Here is a 24,563-nt window from a genome sequence, read left to right as displayed (position 1 = left end):
TGACCCTCCGGTTTTATACACTAAGCTTTTTTGTAACTGTTTTGTTTATTGCAGGTCTGACAAAGGAATACGCTGCAGAGTCATGCAAAGACATCAAAGAGAAAAGAAAAGATGCTGACTCCGGTGTATACTGGGTAAAACCTGACGGACAAAACCCGACCCAGGTTTACTGCGACCAGGAAACGGACGGTGGAGGCTGGACGCTAGTGTACAGCTACACTTTTACAAACTTCCGGTAAGACAACTGAATTTTGGCATTGCCGACTTTCATATCGTGGGGAACTGGGTATGAGTCTGTGTATTATGGGATATGGGACACGACACCTACATAGCCAGAAAAAGCACACCAAACTTTACGACATCCTCAAGTTTGGTGTTCATCAAGCCAATATTAGACGAGATACAGCCATTCAAAAACTCCAAATTTTACTATGAAATACATACGGACGCCGGACAAATTGTCCGTCGCGTCCGGCTACCCATGCATTTCTTAGTAGATTTTGTATAGTTTTTGAATGGCTGTATCTCTTTCAATATTGGCCCAAATCCCACCAAACTTGAGGATTTTGTAAAGCTCGGCGTTCTCTTTCTGGCTGCGGGAGTGTTATGTCCCATATCCCATCAATCAAACTTTCATCAAACTTTAATAATCATGTACTCCTCGCAAGGCTTTTCACTAACTATTTACAATATGAATCACTAATACTAATATCAGTACAAAACCAATAAAAAATACTAATATCTACATATCTACTGATTGACTGCTAATCATCTCACAAATTGTCTCTTTCATTCAGCATGTTGGTTTTCAGAGAACATTTGAAGGCCGTGACTGAGGTGGCGGATTGTAAACCTTTCGTCTAAAGAGTTCCATAGAGAAACTGCTCTATAGGCAAATGTGCGTTGACCGCTACAAGTCTGATATAAATCCCATAATACACAGACTCGTACCCAGTCCCCCACGACATGAAAGTCGGCAATGATGAGTGTCTCATGAGAGACAGCTGACTGAACAGGGGTTTTGAGCCCTATATTAGATAAACTTCGTTTCCGATCAAAATACCTAATTAACAAATCGCCTTTCTCTTCACACGAAAAGTTGCAGGGCCCGAAAAATGGGCTAAAGACCGACAGGGAAAATTCATCCTCTCAAGCCGGGAAAACGGAACAAGCCCTTGGCGAGGGGCTTGGTGACGAAGTGTTGCCAAATAAAAAAAGGCCGATACTTACATTTCTTTTACGAAACGTTGGAATGCAGGGGACTATACGACGCACAAATAAACTGTTCTGAATTCGTTCCGCTGCCAGATCTCTTGTAATAGAAATGCACGTGCTAGACGTAACTTTACGTCTGTTACGTGCAAATATACCAAACTGATTGCAGGGCTGACCGGGCTACGGCAAAGGGCTCATTTATTTGGGCCAATAAAATAAATACTGAAGCCCTTTGCCGTAGTGTCAGCCCTGCAATCAGCTTGGTATATTTCTCTTAAACAATTTAACTATAAAAAATTGCGATAATGTTGAAAACTTTAAAAAATTTAAAACCATCTTGGTTTAAAAGTTTAAAAAGCGACGACGTTTCGACGTTTGCTCAAGTCAGTGATGAGCGAAATGAAAATGAATATAAATGTAAAATAATTCCCTAGAGACAAATAAAAGCAAAAATATGTGATCTTAATGAAGTACAGTCGCACGCAGCCGGAGTCACGTAAAGAGTTTGGCGTGAATAGAGTCTTTCGAATCGAATAGAATCGGGAGGCACACGGTCTATCGAAGGCTGATTTAGCCGACAAGCAATTCTCTGTTCTAAAGAAATGTAGATCAAAGTTCGACTGCCTGATCTTTGAGATGTTGTTCATTAAGGAATTGAACCCTGAGTTAAATACTCAGAAAGACTTTGGCGCGAATAATCGCGCCAAACTCTTTACGTGACTCAGGCTGCGTGCGAATACTTCATTAAGATCACATATTTTTGCTTTTATTTGTCTCTAAGGAATTATTTTACACTTATATTCATTTTCATTTCGCTCATCACTGACTTGATAATGACGTTGAGCAAACGTCGAATCGTCGTCGCTTTTTAAACTTTTAACCCAAGATGGTTTTAAATTTTTTAAAGTTTTCAACATTATCGCAATTTTTTATAGTTAAATTGTTTAACAAATCTCTTCTTCTATATATTTCTTTTGTCATCTTTTATACATCAGGTCTTTCAGTCATGGCACAAACGCCATCAACCCGCGTCCAAACTGGCGAGTCAGCCCACAATATGCCAACATTGTGGTCTCAACCACAGCTCCGAAGAGCGAGACTGACTATAACGCCATGGATTTCAACCTCTGGAAAAACTTGGGACACGAGTTCATGGTGAAATCCAACATCAACCACTGGATCACCTGCAGGTAAAGATTCATTCTATATCACGACGGTATAGTTCTTAGCAACGCCGAAGGTAAATGAAATAACTTGTTTCACTCGTTAGATTACCCAAGATTAAAGGTCAGGAAAATAATATTTTTTAAAACCCAAACTAAGAACATTCTCAAGTAGCGCTGAAGATTAGTCAAACGAACAAGGATTTTATCCAGAATAAGTTGGAAAGTTAAAACCACCTTGAACACGAGAAACAGGACCACAGGAAAGCACTACGAACATGGGTGGTTAAAGTCTAAAGATTTTCGTACACGGACCCTAAAAGTTAGAACCACTTTGGTAAAGCATCATAAACCGCAGAATACAGTAAAATTGTGCTCACGTGTCCAGTCGTCTCTTCTTGGGAAGGAAAGCCGGGCCCGAGGGAGCGGCGAATGCCACATAAAAGTACTGCTCAGTAACTTTGCAATAAATGGCTAAACTTAAGGATTTCATCATCAAAATCTAAGCCAGAATTACCTTCTACAGCATAGAAAGAGCACTATGGGAACGTACTGCTCAGTAGGTTTCATTTGAATGGTCACACTTTAGAATTTCATCCACAGACTCAAACGTATAAACCATTTTAAACAGCATACTAAAACAACAACACGCGAGAGTGCTGCTCAGAAGCTTTCACTATAATTGTATAAACTCCGTAGAATTTCGTCAAAACCACTCGAACGTTAAAATCGCATCATTAAAGTCTCTACTGGTGTTTGATTAAAAATGGTGCGACAAAATAGTGTAACCTCATAACGTTTAACAAAACTCTGAATTGCAGAGAAGGAACTGGAAGTCTAGTGGACTTCCGAGAAGGAACTCTCCATTGCCGTATAATCGAGAACATCGCATCCAAATGCCACAACTATGTCCCAGACTACATTAAATATCACTCGGCCGGAAACCCCGCTGGCTCTTCTCTGGGTCCTGATTTGATCCGGTCTCAAAGCGGTACTTACCTAAAGGAGTATTACTACTTTGAGGCCAGCACAACCACCGCAAATTGGCCTACCCATGATCCTTGTGGCACCAACAGTTTGAACCACCGAACTGATGTACCTCGCCCCCGTGGGAATATTTACATCCGGGAATGATGAACGACTGATGAAGCCCCAGCAAGGGCAATAGTCTGTAACAGCGATATAAGGTGTAGATTAAACAGTGTAGCATAAATAAAGCATTACTGTGTTTACTCCGTGTGTTCGTTCTTTTGTTGTGGATTTACTTTGGGTTTGAAGGGAATGATACCTTTAGGCCGTGTTCCATTAGGACCATCCATTTAACAAATCAACGGAAGTTTTCTATACTCTTATAGACCATAAAATGAAGTCATAAAATGTACAAAAACTCAAGTGGAACTACGAGTCGCAGGCAAGTGGTTTCACTGACACCTTTTGAACATTTTATGGCATCATTTTATGGTCTATAAGAGTATAGACCATAGAAAACTGCCATCAATTTTTTATTTACAATAAAATGGAAAAAGTACGAGAGGAATTGGCTTCATTTTCCGTTGAGAAAGCGCGCGCCTTATATCTGACGTCACTTTTGTTGTCTGTACTGTTACAGACAATAACTACGAGCCAATCAGCGCGCGGGAAATTTGACAGTTATTGTATTTACGACTGGCGTTGAAGTTCGAACCGACTTGATATGTCCTTTTCAAAACCTTTTTAGATGGACAAATGTAGGTTAACTTGTATAAGTATTTCAACCGAGTTACACAAGAACCTTTGCTCCCCAATGTCTCTCTTCACCTAGGTGTATAAATGGGTACCGGTGACATACTGCTGGAGTAACTCAGTAGCATCCCATCCACTGGGGGGGGGGGGGGGGGGGGGAGGGTAACAATACTCTTAGTTGCTTCATGCTACAGAAACCGGGCTAAGCTCCTGCCGTGTAGGTCACTTAGGCTTGAAGTGCGCGCGACTCTGCCATTATTTACCTTAGTTTGAAAAAATAAGGAACTGTCTGAAGTTACGGGTTTAATTTGTTTATTATTGTGACCTTCCATAGAATTTGACGAGCAGGACACGCTCGCACTTTATAGTGTGCGACTAAATCTCATGGACTATAACAGAAAAAGTCATATATCCCTGATACTACTGAAAGTATACCAGGGGTAGAATCATTTTCTCAGTTTAATGATGAAAACTCATGATCAAGAATGCAAAGTTATTTGTTGGCATCTCTGATTTTCTCATAAGCGTAGGCGACATTAAGAACCGTGGCTTCATCAAATTTCCTTCCCACAATCATCATACCAACTGGTAAGCCCTCACTGAAGCCTGCATTGATCGACACCGCTGGGTGACCTGTCACGTTGAAAGGCGAACAGCTCTCGGCGCTTTCAAAAGCTCTCTCCATGTATTCTGCAGACGGAATCGAGTGTTTAAGATATAAGAAATATCAAACAGGTAGCTTGTTCTGTTTTCAAAGAGTCTTAATTTTATGACATTAATACGTCTTCACCGGACAAAATAGTGCTTTGTGCTATTTTGCTGGTGACGTTTTCACACGCAAACTTGTTTTTGCTATAAACTTGTGCATCAGCTGTTGGCTTTGTACTTGATTGATGCAGAATAAATAACCTTATCCAGTGAATAAACTGGTAACCACGGGATTAAACGTATCGCGAAATTTTAGGCACCTTACTAGGATTTATCTGAAGGCTACTTAAAGAAATTAGATTCAGGGAACTGCTCGCAGATTTTAGACTCCTTTCTTGTGCCTTCGTTGGTTCTCAGTATTTTTAAGCTCACTTCGAATCCCTGGATTTAACCAAAGTTAATAGATTTTAATCGATTTAAAATCATTTTGTTAACGAAGGCTGAATGAGTTCTTGCAGAGTTGATTATTAGCTCGAAAAAAGTGGGGATCTATTGGACAAACCTACTAGCATTGACTGAAAGGGTATGGGTCAACCAAACAAATTCACGACTGCAGGGGATTTCTACTGCATTTTGAAAATAAGGCAAAACCTTACCCTCCAGGGGAGGATTCTCTTGTGGAAAGACTGGTGCCTTCTTGGGAATGGTCGGTAGAATCAGCACGTCATACTTCTCGAGTGCTTCGTCATAAGCCTTGCAAAGTACTCGACCTAGATTCTGCGCCTTTCCGTAGAAAATGCTGTTGTAATCTTCGTGCAAATACTTTGCAATCAGCCGGATGAATTTGCAGGTTTTTGACAAGTCGTTTGAGTGGCATTTCAGGCCTCGCGAGACAGCTTCTTGGAGAGTTGTGTCGTAGTACATCTCCGCAGAAGAACCGAAACCTGACAGGGTAAATAAGTGAAAATCAGTGGACCAGAATTAAACAAAACGGAAACAATGGAATTGCAAATTGTAGTAGTTTTCTAATCACATCTGGTCCGTCACACACACACAAACACATGAAAAGATCTTAAAGGACCTGTATAGATTTAACGCGAAGCTGTTAGCATATTAATTTTTTAATGAAATGACTTCCGATTTGCAGTAAAACACCAGTAAACGGTTGGCAAATGATCGTTTAAAAAAAAAAGATATTTAAATTGAAATATCAACCGTTTCTGCCGTAGGAACACAGCCTACCGCGCTAAAATTGTATAAGCTATGTTAATATGAAACTTTTGAATGCACGGGGCCACACGACGCACAAATAAACTGTTCTGAATACGTTTCGTTGCCTGATCTCTTGTAGTAGAATTGCACGTGCCAGACGTCACTTTACGTGTAAATAAACACAACTGATTGCAGGGCTGGCACTACTGCAGGGGTAATTTATGTGGAACAATATTTCAACTAGTACAACTTGTGGATTATCGCAAATATTCTAAAATCCTTGAAAATAAAAGTAAACCCTTGTATAGCAAAACTATTAGCTTCATAGACAATGTTTATTGTTACTATGGCAACAGTTTCTCACCGGCCCCTTCCAGCATCATTCGATCGCCTCCAATTTGTACAATGGCGCCAAAGATTCCAAAACCTTGCATGAAAAGGAAAATAAAAGCACACATCTTAGTTTAACAATTTTCCTAGAAATACAAAATTTTTCCACATTTGTCGTGAGAAACATTCCTGATCCTGCTACATCGTCATCTGACGTGACAGAATGCGGCATTGTTACCAAGCAACTCCAAAACCTTGGCTTTGTGAGAGAAAATAAATCGGTCACTGAATTACTGAAACAATATTAAAGCATGGGAATGGTGTAGTATCCAGTGAGTGACACGGGCAAACTCGGAAAATGGAAATCCGAGTGCTCCTATCAGGAGTCGAACCTAAGACCTTCAGTGCACTTGAATTCGTCGTACGTGATCACCATGGAAACAGATAAAGGTTGCTCACTGGAGATGGTAAGAGAGATTCTTAATCGAGCCACTGGAGCTTTCACCCCGAGAGAAGTAACTGTATTAGCACAGTACTGATACAATACTGTAAAAGATCATTTACCATCTGAATGCATTGGGATTGAGACTTCCTCGACGACTGCGCCGCACTTGCTGCTCAGCAATCCAGCGGCTTCCTTCACCATCTTGTCGACATCAGGTTCAGAGTTCTTCAATCCAAACCCTTCTTTCAAGATTCCTATCTTCATGTTTTCTATCTTTCCTGTAAGCTGATTTAAAAACATAAAACAGGTTTCAATTGCCTTTTCAATGAGCCACGATATCTTTGTCGTTGTCATATCCGTGCTCAGTTTTAGCGCGAATAACTTTAAAATGCGAGTAGTTAGATTTCTAATAGTAAAACGTTAATTAGATAAAATTATCTACATTATTATATGCTGGCTCCGCGAGCGGGCAAGATGATTCAAATCCTGCGCTGTGATTGGCTACCCGAGCGGGCAAGATGGAGCTATCTTGCCCGCTCGTTGCCCTTCCGCTTGGCATCGAAAGTTTAATCTCGAGCAACAATGCAATCTTTTCTTTGATTTTCTCGTTGTTCTGAAGGAAAATGCTCACTAAAATGTTCGGTAAACTCTCAACATTTACCTAAACGAAGAGAAAGAGAATGGAGTCATCCTGGTATTGTGAAAATTTTGTTTCAGCTACAATGAATGTGAGTTGAATCGGTGAGTTGCTTTGTGTGTAGATAGATTACTTTTGTAAACTTATTGTCTCAAGTGGAGTACTAAATTGATTAGTTCTCTAGGTTTGCAATGACTGTATTTAAATCATAGCGTAGTTAAAGTTGCGTTAAGTGTTTAGAGCAGTTCAGAATAGTGTTTTTCTCAAGTTCGCCGGAGAAACTCACGTTTTTAATTTAGCCGCGTCTCAGGCTTGTTGTAAACAACAAAATGTTATCAAAGCTTCGCCCAGTTTTCTGATTTACCCGCCCTATTTTTCGGCTTATGTTTGCCTATAATTTTAAAAGGTATTCTTTCATTAAAGAAATATTGATTGGAGGCCAATATCCAGCCATCTTGACCTCACGCTTGGTCAATAACGCATATTTAATTCCACCAGTTATCCTGTCTATGAACAACCAGGGCTAAAATAAAGTCGATAACTAATTCCTAATGGTACACGAGCAAGCGAATCTAATCTAACTATCAAAAGTACACATCTGATGGGATCCCATGAAATAATCCTACATTCTCAAAATACGTGGTTTCAAGTTCTGGCATTAATAATTCAGTTACAACTTTGTACAAGACCGCACACGCAAGTTCGACATGCTCCGAATCAAGAAGCAAGACTAAAAAATGAGGCCTATGCGTAGTATGCTTAGAAGTCGTTTTCTTTCCCAGCCTTCGCGAAAAGCAAAGGAGAGCTACCGAAAAGAAGATTTTTTCCCCTTTCCTATCTTCGTACATTCACGAGTCTCCCACGTTCTCGGAAAAGAAACAACTGCTACGCAATTCAGGCCCATCCCTACAGAGAGTAAGCTTGTACAAAAACTGAAGACAAGAAATACGCACCAAGGCTGTGTATTCTGGAACTTTGAGGTCACGTGGCTGCCTTGGATCCAGTCCTCCATCATATCCTGCCATAACCTACCAAAACATTTAAAAAGCATATTGCCAATATTTCGTCTCAGATTGCAGAAAAATTAGGATTATAAATAGCCATTACTGGAACATTGCAAAATTGGGCGACAACTTGTGTAAACTGCCATGATAATCGAGGCTTCCTTTCCTGCCCACTCCCTCGATAAAAACACTTGATATCATCTGCTTATAAGAAGACCTAGCGAGCTTTTATTTCGTGGAGTACTAAGCGGGCGGCATCAAATCAAATCCTATGATATTTAAGATCATACAATTATTAAGTAGAGCACTTGTCTTTTTTTTTAACTTTCACTCCATTTACAGAAAAATATCAGGTATTACTTCTGGTCTAACATCTTACCTCCAGCATCAAAGCTGTATCATAAACTGTCCTGGCCATAGGTCCCGTATGATCCAGAGTGAACTCTATTGGCATAATGCCCGTATATGGGACAAGTCCGTACGTGGGTTTCAATCCCACAATGCCACATGCGGCCGAAGGGATCCTTATGGAGCCTCCTTGATCCCCGCCAGTTGCCATGTCAACATGTCCTCCAGCCACCTTAAAAATAAAAAGTTATGTGTAAATATTTGCAAATAAATGGAAAAAAGCAGAGAAAAAAAGAGAGAAAACGCATTTTGCTCATAAAAACGGCCAAGCTCTTTCGACGTATGTAAATATCCATGCATTTGCCCTTGATTATCAGAGATCACACTTAAACACCCATGGAAGACAAAAGAGGCAAAAAACCTATGTATCTGGAAAAACGTTTGTCGTGAGAGCTGTCATTAGACAGTAACCAACAGGCTTTCTTTCGACTTATCGTTGATATATCTTCTCACCAAAGCTGCAGATCCCGAAGAAGATCCTCCAGCCATCCTCGTTTTATTGTGTGGATTCACCGTAGGACCCGTAGCAGCAGTAAAGCTTCCTGCGCTGACGCACAAATTCTCACAGACAGCCTTGCCTACTATGTGCCCACCAGCGTCCAATATCCGGGTCACTACTGTGGCGTCAACATCCGGGACAAATCCCTCCAGGATGAGGGAGCCATTCATCATGGGTACTCCTGCTACACATGTGTTATCTTTGATGGCCACTGTTTTACCCTGAAGTTTACCGCTTGATGCTCCTTTGATATTACAGCGCCAGTACCTGTTAAACAAGTTGTTAGCCTGCTCTCAATAGAACGTTGAAGCAGCGGAGCTGTAAAACTAAAACCAGCAGTAACTTGCTAGCACACACTCTCCCGCGCTTATTATCGGTTGCATGTATATGGCTGAAGTTACGATATTGTTTACGTCCGTTGGCATTGGTCAGAATAATTCCTTTGGTTTCGGTTGATGACAATAGAGTCGGTCAAGCTAGAGAAAATTCAAGGGAGGAACCTGTTTGCGTCGAAGATGTTTGCAGTGATTCTCCTGGACATTTTTCATAATCTTGTCCAAAATAAATTTCAAAGGAGAAAGATTGAGTGAAAAACCAGCTCTGGATGCGATTGGTTTCCACATCGCTAGAAACGAGCGAGTGGAAGACTAACGTAGGCTACATTTGAGTACACTGAACAATTCTTTCCCAAAATGTCTGCTCATTCGGTCGTGAAAACTTTCGTTGTTGTTGGACTAACTGAAAAAAAAAAAAAAAAACAGAAACACTTCCTATCAGAAGCAAGTCTCCTTTGTATGTTTTTCTGGAGCCAAGTTTCCTTGATTTTTATCTAGAAATTAATTCTCATTACTAAAGTTTAGTTATCTGTTTGATTGACTTGTGTCTCTCACCAAGCATTGAAAGGGTTTTCTTCAGGCGTCGGCCTGTAACCCGGTGTGCGGGGATATTTCACCGGTAGCTTGGGGTCTGGTAGCTCGTACAGCCGCTGGTAAGTATCACCCAGGGTCTTGGCGATAGCCTCTGTTGAATACAAATGAATTTGTTTAAGTTTCCACGGAATTTTCATTTCATAATAAAAAGTCTCTTCCATTATTCAGTTTATAGAACATAAATCCCACCTCTGTAGGCCGTCAGTTCACTCTCTTCCATCTCTAGTCCCAGGCCACGTGCAATTTCAGATAGACGCTGAAGGCTTGGTACTCGGACAGCAGGCTCTTTGTAGAGTTTCTCTGTGAGGGGGGTAGGGAGAGAGAAAGATTGATATTTTGATCAAAGAAGACGATCAAATGTATAGGAAATAAAGATACGTTTTGCCATACAAACTGAATAAAAATACCCCTAGAAAAACAATAAATTTTTTTGTTTCTCAACAGGTTCTTTTTTTTTCCAGCAGGCGGTTACAAATTCTCGAAGACCATTTTTGTCGCAGAGGCTATTATTGTGTACTGCACACAGGTTATTTGTCAAAATCATTTTATTTGAACGATATGAAATAGAAGAGCCACGCGCATTTCAATGACCATGATATTTATAGGAATAAATTTACATGTCGAGTATTAAATCATTCGTGTACAAACAAAGGCCACGCATAAATTCATTGAAAGCCCATCCAGGCCCGTAGCAAGGCTAAAATAACTAGGGGGGCCGAGCAAAATGGTTAAACAAAACTACTTTCCCCCCCCCCCCCCCCCCTGCCCGTCACCCCAAAAAACAGACAGATTAGGGAGTTCAAGATTCAACGAGACATAAAAAAGCGGTAGATTTAGTAAGCAAATCAATAACTTTGCACCTGCGTCACACTTTATGGTACATTTCTTTGCAGTTTTTTTTTTTTTTGTTCTTTTTTTTTACGCGGACTACCGCGTAAATTCCTTATTGCTCGTTTGACGGAGGAAGTAAACAAACGAGGACAAATTTTTCTTCCTCTTTAAATTCTTTAAATTCTTCCTTTTTAAATTTGGAAGCTGGCAGTGAGAATCCGACTGTAGGAAAATTTTGCTCTTGAGAGAACATATTTGCGTAGCTTTCGACAACGCGCGAATACTAATTTTTTATAAACCAAGGGCATTTATATGGCTATCAATGAGCGGGTGTCTTAAAAAACAAGTAGTTTATTTCAACAGCTTTCACGGTTTGAGATTGGTTGATTTCGATCCATTTTGGTTCTTACTTCCGATTCACAAGGTAGGAGTGCCTTCGTTGCTGGTGTATATAAAAACAAACTGTTAGCGAAAGAAACTGACAGGTAGTAAACAAATTATTGAAGGTTGTGAAAAGGCGCTTGCAGCATCAGAGTGTCGCGAACGCCTCCGCGTGGCCTCAGAAATCCACGACAATTCTCAGCATAGAAGACGTTTTATTTCAAGTCCCTGGTCCCTGGTCACAATGTTCAATGTTTTCAATGCGTTCACTCTCTCCAGTCCATAGAGAAACCTAATCTTCACTTAACATATTTAATTATTTCATTCTTTGATCTTATCAAGTGATTTAGTTTGACAAGTAGGTAATTAAGTACGACCGATTCTGAAAGCCTTTTATTGCATGGAATCGATTTCCGACACTCTCCCCCCATATAGCTCCTGTTGAGGTATATGCTTCAGAGGAAATCACTGATTGTCCACTAAATAAAAAACTTTAACGAAATTCAACTGAATATATTATGGTCACGGAATGTCCTTGTCTCTTAAACGAAAGATCTAAGTGTTTAGTTCCTGTAGAGCAATAGCTCTAATGTTCTCTGCAGCAACGGCTGCCGCTTCACGGCGAGGGCGGAAAACGTTTGCTTCTGGGTTCAACACTGGAGGGCGGGGTCTGTCACAATTAAGCTCCATGGGATAGAGGTGTTGGACTGGCCTCTCCAGTTGTCCCTTCCCTGTGTCAACTTGTACCGCCCGTACTATCCCGTCACGACCAGGATAGAGTTGCCTTACAACAGCAATCGGCCACCTGTTCCGATTCTTCTCTTCTGATCTGATGATCACAACATCTCCCACCTTGACTTGGAAGTTCCTGCGCTTGTGGTTCAAGTTATGCCTCTCACGAAGTGTAGTCAGGTATTCCCTTGTCCAGCGGCGCCAGAGTTGTTCCTTGCACGATTTGAGATACTTTGCGCGCTTTCTTAAGTTTACGTCTTCCTCCCTCCAAGGCTCCTGTTCTGGCAACAGACTTGACCGCTGAAACAGAAACGTCGATGGGGTTAGGGTGGGCAACTGGACGTCATCTTCGACGTAGCTCAGCGGACGGCGGTTGATTTGTATTTCCACGTCGAGCATGATTTCACTAAGCTCATCCCAGGTCAAGGTAGCCGCTCCAATAGTCTTGTAGAAGGCCCGTTTCACAACGCCGATAAGACGCTCGAATTGTCCTCCCCACCACGGTGCCCGGGACAGATTAAATTGCCATTGGATCTCTTGCTGCTCGAGATAGCCCTGTACTTTCTCGTCTCGTCGAACTGTCTTAAGCCACTTAGCAGCTTTCACAAACGTTCCCCCGTTGTCAGAGTACAGCGTCTTTGGTCGACCACGCCTTGCAATGAAACGCTTCAGGCACGGAAGGAACTTCTCTGTTTCTAGACTCGGTAACAGCTCAAGATGTACTCCCCGCGTCAAGCTACAGGCAAACAGTGCGATGTAAGCCTTCCCTTCTCGGTTGCTTCCCTTTCGGTAGCGTATTGGGCCAGCAAAGTCCACGCCGACGACCTCGAATGCCGTAGTCCCTTCTGTTCTGTTGGTTGGCAGAAGACCTGGTGGGGGCGTCGCAACTGCTGTCGCCTGGAACCTCTTACACCCCCAGCATTCCTTCGTCACTTTCTTCACGAGTCTCCTCAGCCTCGGAACCCAGTAGTTTTCCCTGACTGCCGCCATTGTCAGCCCTATTCCCCCGTGCAGAGTCTCACAATGCACTCGTCTCACCAGCTTCTTTGTAAATATTGCGTCTTCTGGAAGATAGATCGGGTATTTTCCCTGGATACGTCCACGGCATTCCAGAAGTCCGTCCTTACTCAGCTGCAGATTTAAGCTGCTCTGGATCTGCGGATAATTTGGCATCATCATATCTTGTTGTTGCGCTCGTCTGATCCAACCCCACTTTACACTATCTATTTCAGCAGTCGTTAATGGCCCTGTTAGTCTCTTGGGTGTCTTGCAGTTGGTTATGAATCTTGTGACCCATGCAACAACCCTCAAAGCGCGTCTGAGATCGTGCTTGTCTAGCAATTCGTCCAATCCATCACTGGCAGCCTTCGTCTGCGTCACTGTTAGCACTTCTCGGATAGTTTTAGCTTCAACCTCTGTCGCTGGCGAAGCTGAAGTCACAGGGTTAGGTGGCCAGTGCTCTCGATTAGCCAGCCACTTCGGTCCACTCCACCACAGTTCAGTCGTTTCCCCTCCTCTACTTGCCAGGTCAGCTGGATTTTCCCTCGTTGACACATGCCTCCACTGGATTTCGGGGTGCTGGTTAATTTTGTTCACGCGGTTGGCAACAAACTGCTTATATTCTCCCCCTCCTCGTATCCAGTGAAGGGTCACAGTACTGTCAAGCCAGCCATACACGTTCGAAATTGGTAGACCCTCCAAAGCATTCTTCACGTTTGTGACTAAGTTAGCCGCCATGTGGCCCCCAATCAGCTCAATACGGGGTATGGATAGTCCTTCTTTTGCTAGACGCGCTTTAGCGGCTAGCAGGCGTTGTGTTGTTCCCGACTGTTGTCGCACAACTGCGTACACTGCGGCTCCCACTCCTTGTTTGCTGCCGTCACCGAAGCTATGTAGTTCGACATCTTGCAAGGGTTCTTGGTAGCTGGTGATTGCCCTTGGCAACAACTGCTCTAGAGGCAGAGACTGCTCCCATTTCTTCCATCTCTGTAGTAGTGGTTCTTCGAGTTTCACGTCCCATGCTTTAGTTGCATCACACACATCTCTAAAGATCATTTTTCCTTCAAGGGTCACAGGTGAGACCAGTCCCAGGGGGTCATACACCTTGGCAAGCTTGCTTAGTATCCCTCTCTTGGTCGGTTGGACTTGTTCAGTGGGAAATTTGACGCTCAACTCATCCTTGTCTTTGTCCCATCCTAGTCCTAGTAGGCTGGCCCTAGCTTCTTGTGGGTGTTGAAGTTGATGTTTGGCGAAAGACAAATCACTATCTTTGCTTTCGATACCTCCCTCCAGCATCGGGACGTTAGCATGCCACTTGTGTAAAGTAAAACTTGCGTCCTCGAATATTTCGATGGCATGCTCCTTGCGGTACTGTGCTTCCCCCACAGTCACTCCTCCCGACAGCAAGTCATCCACGTACAAGTTCTTTCGCAGCTCCGTCACCACCTCTGGCGCTCTCGTTTCCCATGTCTCTAGATGACACTCTATAACTCCCCCAAGCAGGAAGGGCGAAGACGTCAGCCCGAACAACGCTCTTGTGAATCTCAGTGTTTCAAGCTTAGAGTGTTCATCTTTCCTCCAGTGAAATCTAAGTGCATCCCTGTCTGATGCTTTGATGCGCACTTGCAGAAATGCTTTCTTCAAGTCGCCTGTCACTGCAACTGGGTAAGACCGCTGACGAACGAGCACATCCCAAAGCTTGTTCTGCAGCGGAGGGCCAGGGTTGAGACACTCATTCAAGGATGGGGCTGATGGGTGTTCCCGTGCTGATGCATCATGTACAATGCGCGTTTTGGTAGATTCAGCATCCTCTCTCACCACTGGCTTGTGGGGTATGTAGAATTCGATCCCTTCAGCTGGCTTATCTGCAACCTCGACCACGCCCTGCTCCCTTTGTTCTACAATGATGGTTTCGTATTCTTCAGTTTTCCCGGTACGCCGCAACTTACGTGTTAAGTTGCGTAGCCGCTGCAGGCTCCCCCGTTCATTTGAAGGCAGAGGTGGGTGGTTCTCCTTCCAGGGCAGTCCGGTCTCGTACCAGCCATCCTCGGTCCTGACTAATTGCTCCTTGAATTCACCGTACACAGCTTGCTGGTCATTGAGAAAGGTGTCAGCCAGCCCTAACACATCGAGTCTGCACAGTTCTTCATACTCCAGCTGGCTAGTTTGAGTTAGCATCATCGCATTTCGGTCGAACTCCTGTCCAGGAGACATAACAAACCAACCAAGTTTGGTAAGCTCAGCAATTGGTTCACCGTCTTTCCCGATGTGCGGTCGATTTTCTGTCTTGATTCTTGCGTATTCCCCGGCCCCAAGTACTATGTGCACTGGAAGTTGTGGTTTGGTGTCACGGTCACGCATTCTCACTCCCTTTAAGTGTGGGTACTTGACAATCACAGCGTCATAGTTAGGGTTGTCTAATGTCAACAGTTCTCCTTTGTTCACTTTAATTAACTTCACATCCATTTTGAAGTTTCCACAAACTGATTCAACACAGGATTGATAGGTTTCAAGGCGGGCTAATGATGTTCCCATTAGCATGTCTACTTGTTTAACTTTCACATCAACGGGGTTTATCTTGAGAAGTTCAATTAATTTCGCAGAAGCGTAAGAACTTCCCGCTCCGGTGTCAATCAACGCACGACACTCAATACCATTGACCTTCACATTCACAACAGGGAAAATGCCATCTCCTTTCTCTGAGGTAGTCAATACGACTTCTTGTCGTGGCCCCGATTCGTCACGTTCACGGTCACAAACAGAGGTGTGATGTCGACGACCACATCGCTGACATGAAGCTTTGCTTTCGCATCTGGAGGCTGGATGACCGCTGCGTGCACAATTAAAACAAAGGCGATGTTGAGCCAAAAATCGCTTCCTTTCATCGAACGTTGTTATCTTTGGGCACTCCCAGGAAAAATGCGATGTGTTATCACAATAAACACATGTACGTGGTTTCGGCTCTTGATGTCTGACGTTGAAGAGCTTGTCAGATCTCTCCCGTCGACGAGGGAACGGATCTGCTCTCTCGGCCGCGTTAGTAAACTCGATTGGGTTGCGTCTTGTCCACAGTTTCAAGGCTTCGCACAGCTTCACAAAATCCCAACTTTCCCAGGAGTCATCCGTACGTACGATATCGCCTCTAATTCCCGGTAATTTATCCAGTGTCATCGATACATTTCCGTTGACCTTGTCTAGTTTGCCCATTGTTTCCAAAGATTGCACACAATATGTCAAGCGCTCGTAGAATTCGTGGATCTTTTTGACATTCACTCCAGAAATGACTGGCAGCTCTAAAATTTCCTTGTTGTATGCTTTCACGATTTCTGATTCCTTGCCATACTTATCCTTTAAGATGCTTAGGGCGCGAAGATATCCTTCAGGTGTAAATGGAAGGGCTTCAATGGACGCTCTAACTTTCGGAGCCAACAGCTCTCTCAAATACGAAAACTTGGTTACACCAGCGATACTCGATTTATCGATTGCCTCACAGAATTGTCCCCAGAATCGTGGCCAATCTTGGAAAGTGCCGTTGAATTTAGTGATAACTAATTTTGGTAACTTCGCTTGCAACCCAGCCACAACATCACCAGTACCACTCCCTGAACCACTCCCTTGCGCTTGTTGCAACTTCCCGGCCTCTTTTAACTCGCTTTGAAATTGTAGGCGTGTTTCGAAAAGCTTCTGTTCGTACTTTAGCTCTTCGTCTCGGAGCTTCTGACTCTCTTCTTTCTTCATTGTTTCAGCCCATTCTCGTAGGCGCGTAACATCTTCTTCTGCCTCATCGATCCTGGTTTCAATTTCGTCGCTCCATTTCTTCACATGGTCCACATTTTCTTTTGCAGCGATCTTCATCTCTTCTAGTTTTCTTTTCAACTGATCGGCTTCGCCTGCCAATTCCTTTAACGCATTTTGATGTCTCTCTACTCTGTCCCATTTCCCGCTTTGGATGATTTTCTCTGTTCGTTCCCTTGAAAACTTCAATTGTGTAGGCTTTGTCTCCAATGCTCCCTCGACCTCTTCCATGTTTGCCGTCACAGTTTCGAAATTACTGCAGTAGAATTACTTCTGTTCTCGTCCCAGTGTTGCGTGTGTCCCGTCGGAGGTGCCAATTTGTCGCGAACGCCTCCGCGTGGCCTCAGAAATCCACGACAATTCTCAGCATAGAAGACGTTTTATTTCAAGTCCCTGGTCCCTGGTCACAATGTTCAATGTTTTCAATGCGTTCACTCTCTCCAGTCCATAGAGAAACCTAATCTTCACTTAACATATTTAATTATTTCATTCTTTGATCTTATCAAGTGATTTAGTTTGACAAGTAGGTAATTAAGTACGACCGATTCTGAAAGCCTTTTATTGCATGGAATCGATTTCCGACAAGAGTTCAAGACTGATTGATCAGTGCAGATTAATCTGCTTTAATTACCATTTTTGGCACATCGTTTTTTAACTTCCAAAAATTCTGGGGGGGCTCAAGCCCCCCCTGCCCCTCCCCCTGCTACGGGCCTGCCATCACAAGTAATCACCCCATGTTACAAGGCAGAGTGCTATATCACATTAAACATTACATTTTCTAAAACTTCTTTTCATGAGAACCAGTGATACTGCGATTGATGTAAAGAAGACTAACAAACAGCCCTAAATGGCGTGCATATTCAACACGATCGAATGTCCTATTGAGGCTGTAGGACTCTTTCTGTTGATGGCGTCAAACTTGGGTCGTTTTGCGATAATCGACAGAATTGACAATAAGTTTCAAAAGTGAAAATTTCTCAGACATGGGGGTCAAACATATACAAGATAATCTTTGATATTTTCTAGCTCTGCCAGCGGGAAGCTTCGTGCCCGACTGAAAAACCAAAACAAAGTCGAATTCTCGTAAGGTTCGTCTAGTTCATTTTAAATCGACTTCAGCATCGCCAGTTTCGAAACCTAAATCTGACTTGAGCTCGCTTCGAATTTACAGTTTGCTGTACGGTTGCAATTACTTACCTTGTTCGGTGCCTTCAGCCATAATGATCACGGCAGTCCGTCGAATAAAACTGGCGGAATAGAACGACGGAAAACGACCACCACCCCAACGAGTGAACTGAAAACAACAGGGTCACGTGTTTAATAGTCACGCGATGTCACGCTCTCCATAGGTGGAATATAGGGTTGTCACACAACTTGTGTCTGAGCGTTACGCAATTGCATCAAGCGTCGACTTCTGCCCTGGTATAACCTGAGTATCAGGCTAGCCCTAGTATGGCTAAAAGCAACACACAAGGTACGTGATTTCAAGTTTGCATCAAATTCCTGAGACAAAATTATTTCTGATAAGGCTGAGTTACATTCAATCACCGAATTTTTCGTAAAAACCCGGTCGCTTTTGTGTTTTGCTGTACTCGAGCAGAACATGTGCTTAAGTTGTTGTTGTACGTTGGTGTTTTTTGTGGCTCCATCGGTGGGAGCCAATTGGAGCATCAAGCGGTAAACTTCAGGGTAAACCAGGGGCCATCAAAGGTAACACATGTGTAGCAGGAGTACCTATGATGAATGCCTCCCTCATTATGGAGGGGTTTGTCCCGGATGTTGACGCCACAGTAGTGTCCCGGATATTGGACGCTGGTGGGCACATAGTAGGTAAGGCTGTCTGTGAGAATTTGTGCGTCAGCGGAGGAAGCTTTACTGCTGCTACGGGTCTTACAGTGAATCCACACAATAAAACAAGGATGGCTGGAGGATCTTCTTCGGGATCTGCAGCTTTGGTGAGGGAAGCACGCTATAATAAATCATATACGGCAAGACTGATCCTTACGGCAGTAAAAGAAAGACGAAAACACAGTGAAAAGATATGTATAGCAATCGCTGATTTTCGGGTTGGAAAACAAGCCTTCCTAGAGAGCCACAATAACGAAATGAGAAATACGTTGTAGGTCCGTTATACATGAAAGTTTCAAGTTGATTGGAATTAATATTTTATAGATTATGAAAGAACAATAGCTAACTGATAGATTAGTGTCATCAATGCAGCTCGTGGTGTCTAGTTTTCTTGCCCAAGCTACTCCAGTGTCTTAGCTTAGCGGTGTCAAATATCTCTGCAAAAGATCCGTCATGTCTCAACGCGTTTTTTCGTGATGGCATGTGCGTTGTTCGTGCCAAATTTTTGGATGACCCCAGTGCCTTTTAATTGAATTATCAATGAACACAGATACTGTATAATATATATCTCTGTATTCCATGTGAAGGTGGCTGGAGGACACGTTGACATGGCAACTGGCGGAGACCAAGGAGGCTCTATAAGGATTCCTGCCGCGGCGTGTGGCATTGTGGGATTGAAACCCACGTACGGATTGGTGCCATATACGGGCATTATGCCAGTAGAGTTCACTCTGGATCATACGGGACCTATGGCGAGGACAGTTTACGATACAGCTTTGATGCTGGAGGTAAGATGTTAGACCAGAAGTTACTTCTTTTTATGTTGAATGAAGGAGGGATGTAGAAACGACAAGTTTACTACTTGATAACATACGCCATGGCTTGAGGTCTGAACTAGCTTCACTTGTGGGATATCCAGGTCCTCCGTCTAACTAGTAACTCATTACCTCTTGTTATAAGTGGATCGACCAAGAGCTTTAGTACAGTTGAAATGTTTACCTAAGTGCTTTCATCGAAGGAAAGACTAAGTCTGGAGGCCTTTCTGGTACGATGATTCGCAACGTACTTCGCAATAGACCATTGCCGAGTTGCTTTGAACCTCATTGTGAAAGCGACGCTAAATGTGAAGGTTTTCATGTGAAAAATTTTTTTGTTCAGTTGTCAGTTGCATATGAACAACTAATTTTCAAACTAAAACTGACTTTTTCCGATGCCTCGCTTTCATAATGAGGCTGAAAGCAGCTCAGAAATGGCCTATTTGCAATGCTCCCGTGAAAACATGATGCTTAGTTAGCGTGAAACGAAATTGTTCTATTGTTTTACACCAATGCAATTGTCTCGATAGGTTATGGCGGGATATGATGAGGGACTGGATCCAAGACAACCACGTGACCTGAAAGTTCCAGAGTATACTGCATCGGTGCGTCACTGATTTCTTGTTTGCTCTACATTGTGGATAAATTTATTTTACTGATTTTATACAACGTATTTTCATATTAGAATAGTACTAGGAAGTACGACAAAAACTTGATTCGTTTCCAGTTACGCCTGCAGATCACTATCTTTTAAAAATACATTTTGAAAGCAGTTTTCTTTGAAAAATTCATTTCAAGTTGGATATGCTTTTGTGTTATGATTTGCCCCATTGACTCTACATTGTGCCGGAGTGAGTTGCTGCTTTCCGCGGAGAGCATCGATATGAGAGTCTGGCTATTCTTCGATATTCTCTTTCGTTTCGTGGTGTAAAATGAGCTGTGAAGTAGGGTGTTGTATCTAAATACTACAAAGTGTGTGAGCCGCGTAGCAACCATGATGTTTTATCTACAATCCTGGCCAATTGGTTTTGGGACACTTGACGTTTTTTTTTTACAAGTTTTGTTGTGAAATTACACAACTACCTACAGTTTAAGGTCCCAAAAAGAATCTTAGAAACTTATTTATCCCGTCCCCCCCCCCCTAAACAATGTTGAAGTTGATAAAATGTACAAGATTTTCGAGCCATGTCTGACTCCTGACTCTCAACATTGTTTAGGAGGAAGGGGGAGAAAGAATTTTCATGTTTTTAAGTAAAAAAAAGTCAAGTGTCCCGAAAGTTTTGGCCAGGATTGTAGATGATATGCCTCAAAATTAGAGGCTTGCTAGTTGCATGTTGGACTCCTTGAGTAACATTGCAGGTACTTTAATTTTAGTTAACTTTCACACAAATACACCGACCATACACCTGATACATCAGGTATAATTTGATTCCATTGGAAACATCTACTTAGAATTTGTCCTTTTGCAGCTCACAGGAAAGATAGAAAACATGAAGATAGGAATCTTGAAAGAAGGGTTTGGATTGAAGAGCTCTGAACCTGATGTCGACAAGATGGTGAAGGAAGCCGCTAGACTGCTGGGCAGCGAGTGCGGCGCAGTCGTCGAGGAAGTCTCAATCCCAATGCATTCAGATGGTAATTGATCAATTAATTAAACACTGGGGAACGCTGGGGGAAGTCACTGATTTTAATCTCAGCCCTTGAACTGGGATTTTTTAAAATTCTAAAATGGACCCTGCGTGTTTTCTTGACCTGGCATTAAATTTTAAAATGCAGTAGGGCATTGCACTAGATAAACCGCGAGATATGATGGCGTTGCAAATTTCACACCAAGTCTTACGTACACACGTTCATAGCAAGGCTACTCTAAGCCAAGCTAGTTTTCTTTTGTAGGTTTCTTAAAAATTGCTGGCATGCACTGTTTAGACAGAGAAACTAACACAAGGTGTTTATGCACCGAAGAAGCAGATAGTCGAATATCACCCCATAGAATAGAGTGTGCTTATCTCCGGGAGTGGGGTTTCACTGAACTACAGTAGCACTGTAGTACTTCGAGAAGGCAGTAGTTTTCCGGCTATGTAAACAACTAGGCCAACAGTAATTACTGTTCACCCTCATTATCTCTCTCGCCGGTAGCGATTAGTAAATTACTGTAAACAGTATCTAAAGGTTATGGCACAGTGGTGAGAGCACTTGCCTCCCGCCAATTTGGCCCGGGTTCGATTCCCGGACTCAGCGTCATATGTGGGTTGAGTTTGTTGTTGGTTCTCATCCTTGCTCCGAGAAGTTTTTCTCCGGGTACACCGGTCTTCTCCTCAAAAACCAACATTTCCATATTCCAATTCGATCTGGATTATTGTCAAGCACTTTATCATGAACCTCTGGCTCGGGAGATCGCGCAAGCACTTCCCGCGCTATTGACATTAAACTTGAACTTATTTTTAGGAAAGACGTTTTTAATAGAGATCTAGATAGCGCGGTCTACTTTACAACCGTTACCAGTACTTCTCAGACTTCAACATACCTGTTTGTATCTATTCCATCGTAGGTAAACAAATTTACATAGTCGTTGGTCAGCTTGGTGGCTATCGAATGATGTTCCAAGGCGCTGGTAAGGCTGAATCCAGTGCTCCCTCTCTAAATAGGGAATTTACAGTTACGGCCAACTTTCCAATTGTTGTATTTTTGATGATTGAGCCCTTTTTGGTTATGGAAAAAATAAGCTTAATTTATGTCTTTGTTGACCATCCACCGTTTGGAAAAAGATAGTGACTCGGACTGGTGCATTTACGCATAATTCGTGGCGTAGGAAAACCCCAAATACGCTCATAAAAACGCACAGAAAACTTCAAAAAAACTTCAAAGCTAGCATATACCGTATATACGCAATGTTGTTGGGACATTGACGAATTTGGGGGGAAAAATATGTGCTATTAGCTGTGTTAGGTTCACAAAGTATTGTGGTAAAATGTACAAACGCCATCTTTTCCGTACCGGTACCGTACGTACGGTGAATAGTGGGCAGATTATAATTTCATAACTGATCTTAACACTTGTGACTCAGTGTTTCCTTGACAACTAATTTTCATGTAAATAAAAACTTTGCACTTTGCCTCGCTTTGATAATGAGGTTCGCAGCAACTCGGAAGTGGCCTATTACATAAATCTCGAAGTTTTTTTTATGAGCGAACCTTCATTACCTAGCGGCGCTGAGATATAGCCGATTTGGGACTTTTCCCTCCACAAAATAACAAATTTAAGAATTATCTCTAATTGCTTTGACTGTCCTGTCAAGTTTCGGTTGTTCTACGAAAATGTACCACGACACAACTCTCCAAGAAGCTTTTTCCCGAGGCCTGAAATGCCACTCAAACGACTCGTCGAAAACCTGTCAAACCACCCGGCTGATTGCAGAGTATTTGAACCAAGATTACAACGGCATTTTCTACGGAAAGGCGCAGAATCTGGGTCGAGTACTTTGCAAGGCTTATGACGAAGCACTCGAGAAGTGTGACCTGCTGATTCTACTGACCATTCCCAAGAAGGCACCAGTCTTCCCGCAATCCTCCTCTGGAAGGTAAGGATTTACCTCATTTACAAACAGCTATGTCACGTTATGGTTGCAAGATGCTTTTCAGGTCACTCCGCGTCGGTGCTTTTGTATGCATAACTGGTTTGAGACTATCAACGAAGTCCTTCATTTGCCTGTGGTGGTGTTTATCTTGGAGAAAAAGATGATTTTGGTTATTTTGTGTATGAAATGATCTGAAATCATGATCCAGCTCAATCCTACCGTGTGACCATTCAAATGTAGCCTGGTACTGTGCAAGGTGGTCTTTTGACTTCGTGGTTAAAACCCTCAGACAAGGACCTGCACTATAAAAGGGACGGCTGCTCCAGTGAGAAAGAAAGATTTAAACGGTGTAGAATTGGTATCTCAATAAAGAAAGCCAAAGATGCCTTTCAAAAAGCTTATTAAAAAATATATTTGACAAAAAAAAAATACAGCAACTCAGGTGCAAAAACTCTTGCTTTTTTGAGTAAATCTTTATGGCGCCTTTCCACGATGCAAATTTGATTATCACTTTCAAATTTCAATATTCTTTGATATTGTGCCGCACGGACTCCGCGATGTTTACAACTCAGTATCTACTTGGAAATAACTGACTGCTTGTGCCAGACCAAGGCTCGTGTTAAAGTATGAGAATGTAGATGGCAGTCACTGAGTCGTACTTTCTGGAAGTACTGTTCCATTTTTAAATTTATTTTTTTATAGAATGGACACTTCGAACCTCCGCTTACGGACACCTCCCGTAGGCGGACACCTCTCTTAAGCGGACACTTCTTCTGGTCCCAAGGGTGTCCGCTTACGGGAGACTCGACTGTATTTTATTTGAAAATTAAACGGTTTTCTTGCAGAGTATCTGGCAAAGGCATCTGTAAGTAGCCCAAACACACGTCCGTTCAACGTGTCAGGTCACCCAGCGGTGTCGATCAATGCAGGCTTCAGTGAGGGCTTACCAGTTGGTATGATGATTGTGGGAAGGAAATTTGATGAAGCCTCGGTTCTTAATGTCGCCTACGCTTATGAGAAGATCAGAGACAACTGCTGACATACTAAACAGCAGGACAGTCAGATTCATGAGTAGGTTGTCTATCAAAAGCATACAAAGGACATTATAATGACGCCATATATATAGTACTAATCACATTAATCAGTAGGAGATCGGAAAAACTTTGGAATTTGTTGCCTTTTGCGGTAAGGAGTAGCCCCTTTGTTACCAATTTTAAAATCTCAATGCTCTTACAATGTACAACAATTTAAGAATACAATATCAATAAAAGCAAATTTGATAAAAGAAGATAATGGGGCAACCATGGAAGGTCATGGAAGCTCAGCTCGCCTGGTAACATAATGTACGATCGTTTCAATCATCTGGATTGCTTCAG

General features: G+C 42.6%; 4 protein-coding genes across 4 annotated transcripts in view; 2 read left to right on the top strand and 2 right to left on the bottom strand.

Annotated features, from left to right (window-relative positions):
• The window catches only part of LOC146461622 (uncharacterized), a 7,307-nt gene extending 3,700 nt beyond the window's left edge, over window positions 1-3,607 (top strand). Inside the window, exons 6-8 of the mRNA XM_085086720.1 lie at window positions 55-235; window positions 2,211-2,405; window positions 3,200-3,607. Of these exons, the coding sequence (XP_084942846.1) occupies window positions 55-235; window positions 2,211-2,405; window positions 3,200-3,512 (689 nt within the window). The 3' untranslated portion in view covers window positions 3,513-3,607. The remainder of the gene's footprint in view (window positions 1-54; window positions 236-2,210; window positions 2,406-3,199) is intronic.
• Window positions 3,608-4,397: 790 nt separating this feature from the next.
• LOC146461620 (uncharacterized) lies at window positions 4,398-18,289 on the bottom strand. The gene is made up of 10 exons (XM_085086639.1): window positions 18,148-18,289; window positions 10,402-10,512; window positions 10,174-10,303; window positions 9,238-9,550; window positions 8,756-8,956; window positions 8,326-8,400; window positions 6,855-7,020; window positions 6,325-6,387; window positions 5,405-5,692; window positions 4,398-4,790 (listed from the first exon to the last, which is right to left on the bottom strand). Exons 1-10 carry the CDS (start codon window positions 18,167-18,169, stop codon window positions 4,594-4,596), a joined length of 1,566 nt encoding a protein of 521 aa, XP_084942765.1. The 5' UTR covers window positions 18,170-18,289; the 3' UTR covers window positions 4,398-4,593.
• LOC146461621 (uncharacterized) lies at window positions 11,586-17,539 on the bottom strand. The gene has a single exon (XM_085086661.1). It carries the CDS (start codon window positions 17,179-17,181, stop codon window positions 11,980-11,982), a length of 5,202 nt encoding a protein of 1,733 aa, XP_084942787.1. The 5' UTR covers window positions 17,182-17,539; the 3' UTR covers window positions 11,586-11,979.
• Window positions 18,290-18,402: 113 nt separating the features above from the next.
• Window positions 18,403-24,226, top strand: LOC146461619 (uncharacterized). The gene is made up of 7 exons (XM_085086498.1): window positions 18,403-18,424; window positions 18,565-18,905; window positions 19,386-19,586; window positions 20,144-20,218; window positions 21,083-21,248; window positions 22,162-22,224; window positions 24,033-24,226. Exons 1-7 carry the CDS (start codon window positions 18,403-18,405, stop codon window positions 24,224-24,226), a joined length of 1,062 nt encoding a protein of 353 aa, XP_084942624.1.
• Window positions 24,227-24,563: the final 337 nt, after the last annotated feature.

This window comes from Pavona decussata, unplaced genomic scaffold (assembly GCF_977016875.1).
Source record: "Pavona decussata unplaced genomic scaffold, jaPavDecu1.1 SCAFFOLD_195, whole genome shotgun sequence".
Taxonomy (NCBI): domain Eukaryota; kingdom Metazoa; phylum Cnidaria; class Anthozoa; order Scleractinia; family Agariciidae; genus Pavona; species Pavona decussata.
Note: the sequence above shows the minus strand (reverse complement) of the source record. Positions and strands in the feature narration are given on the sequence as shown.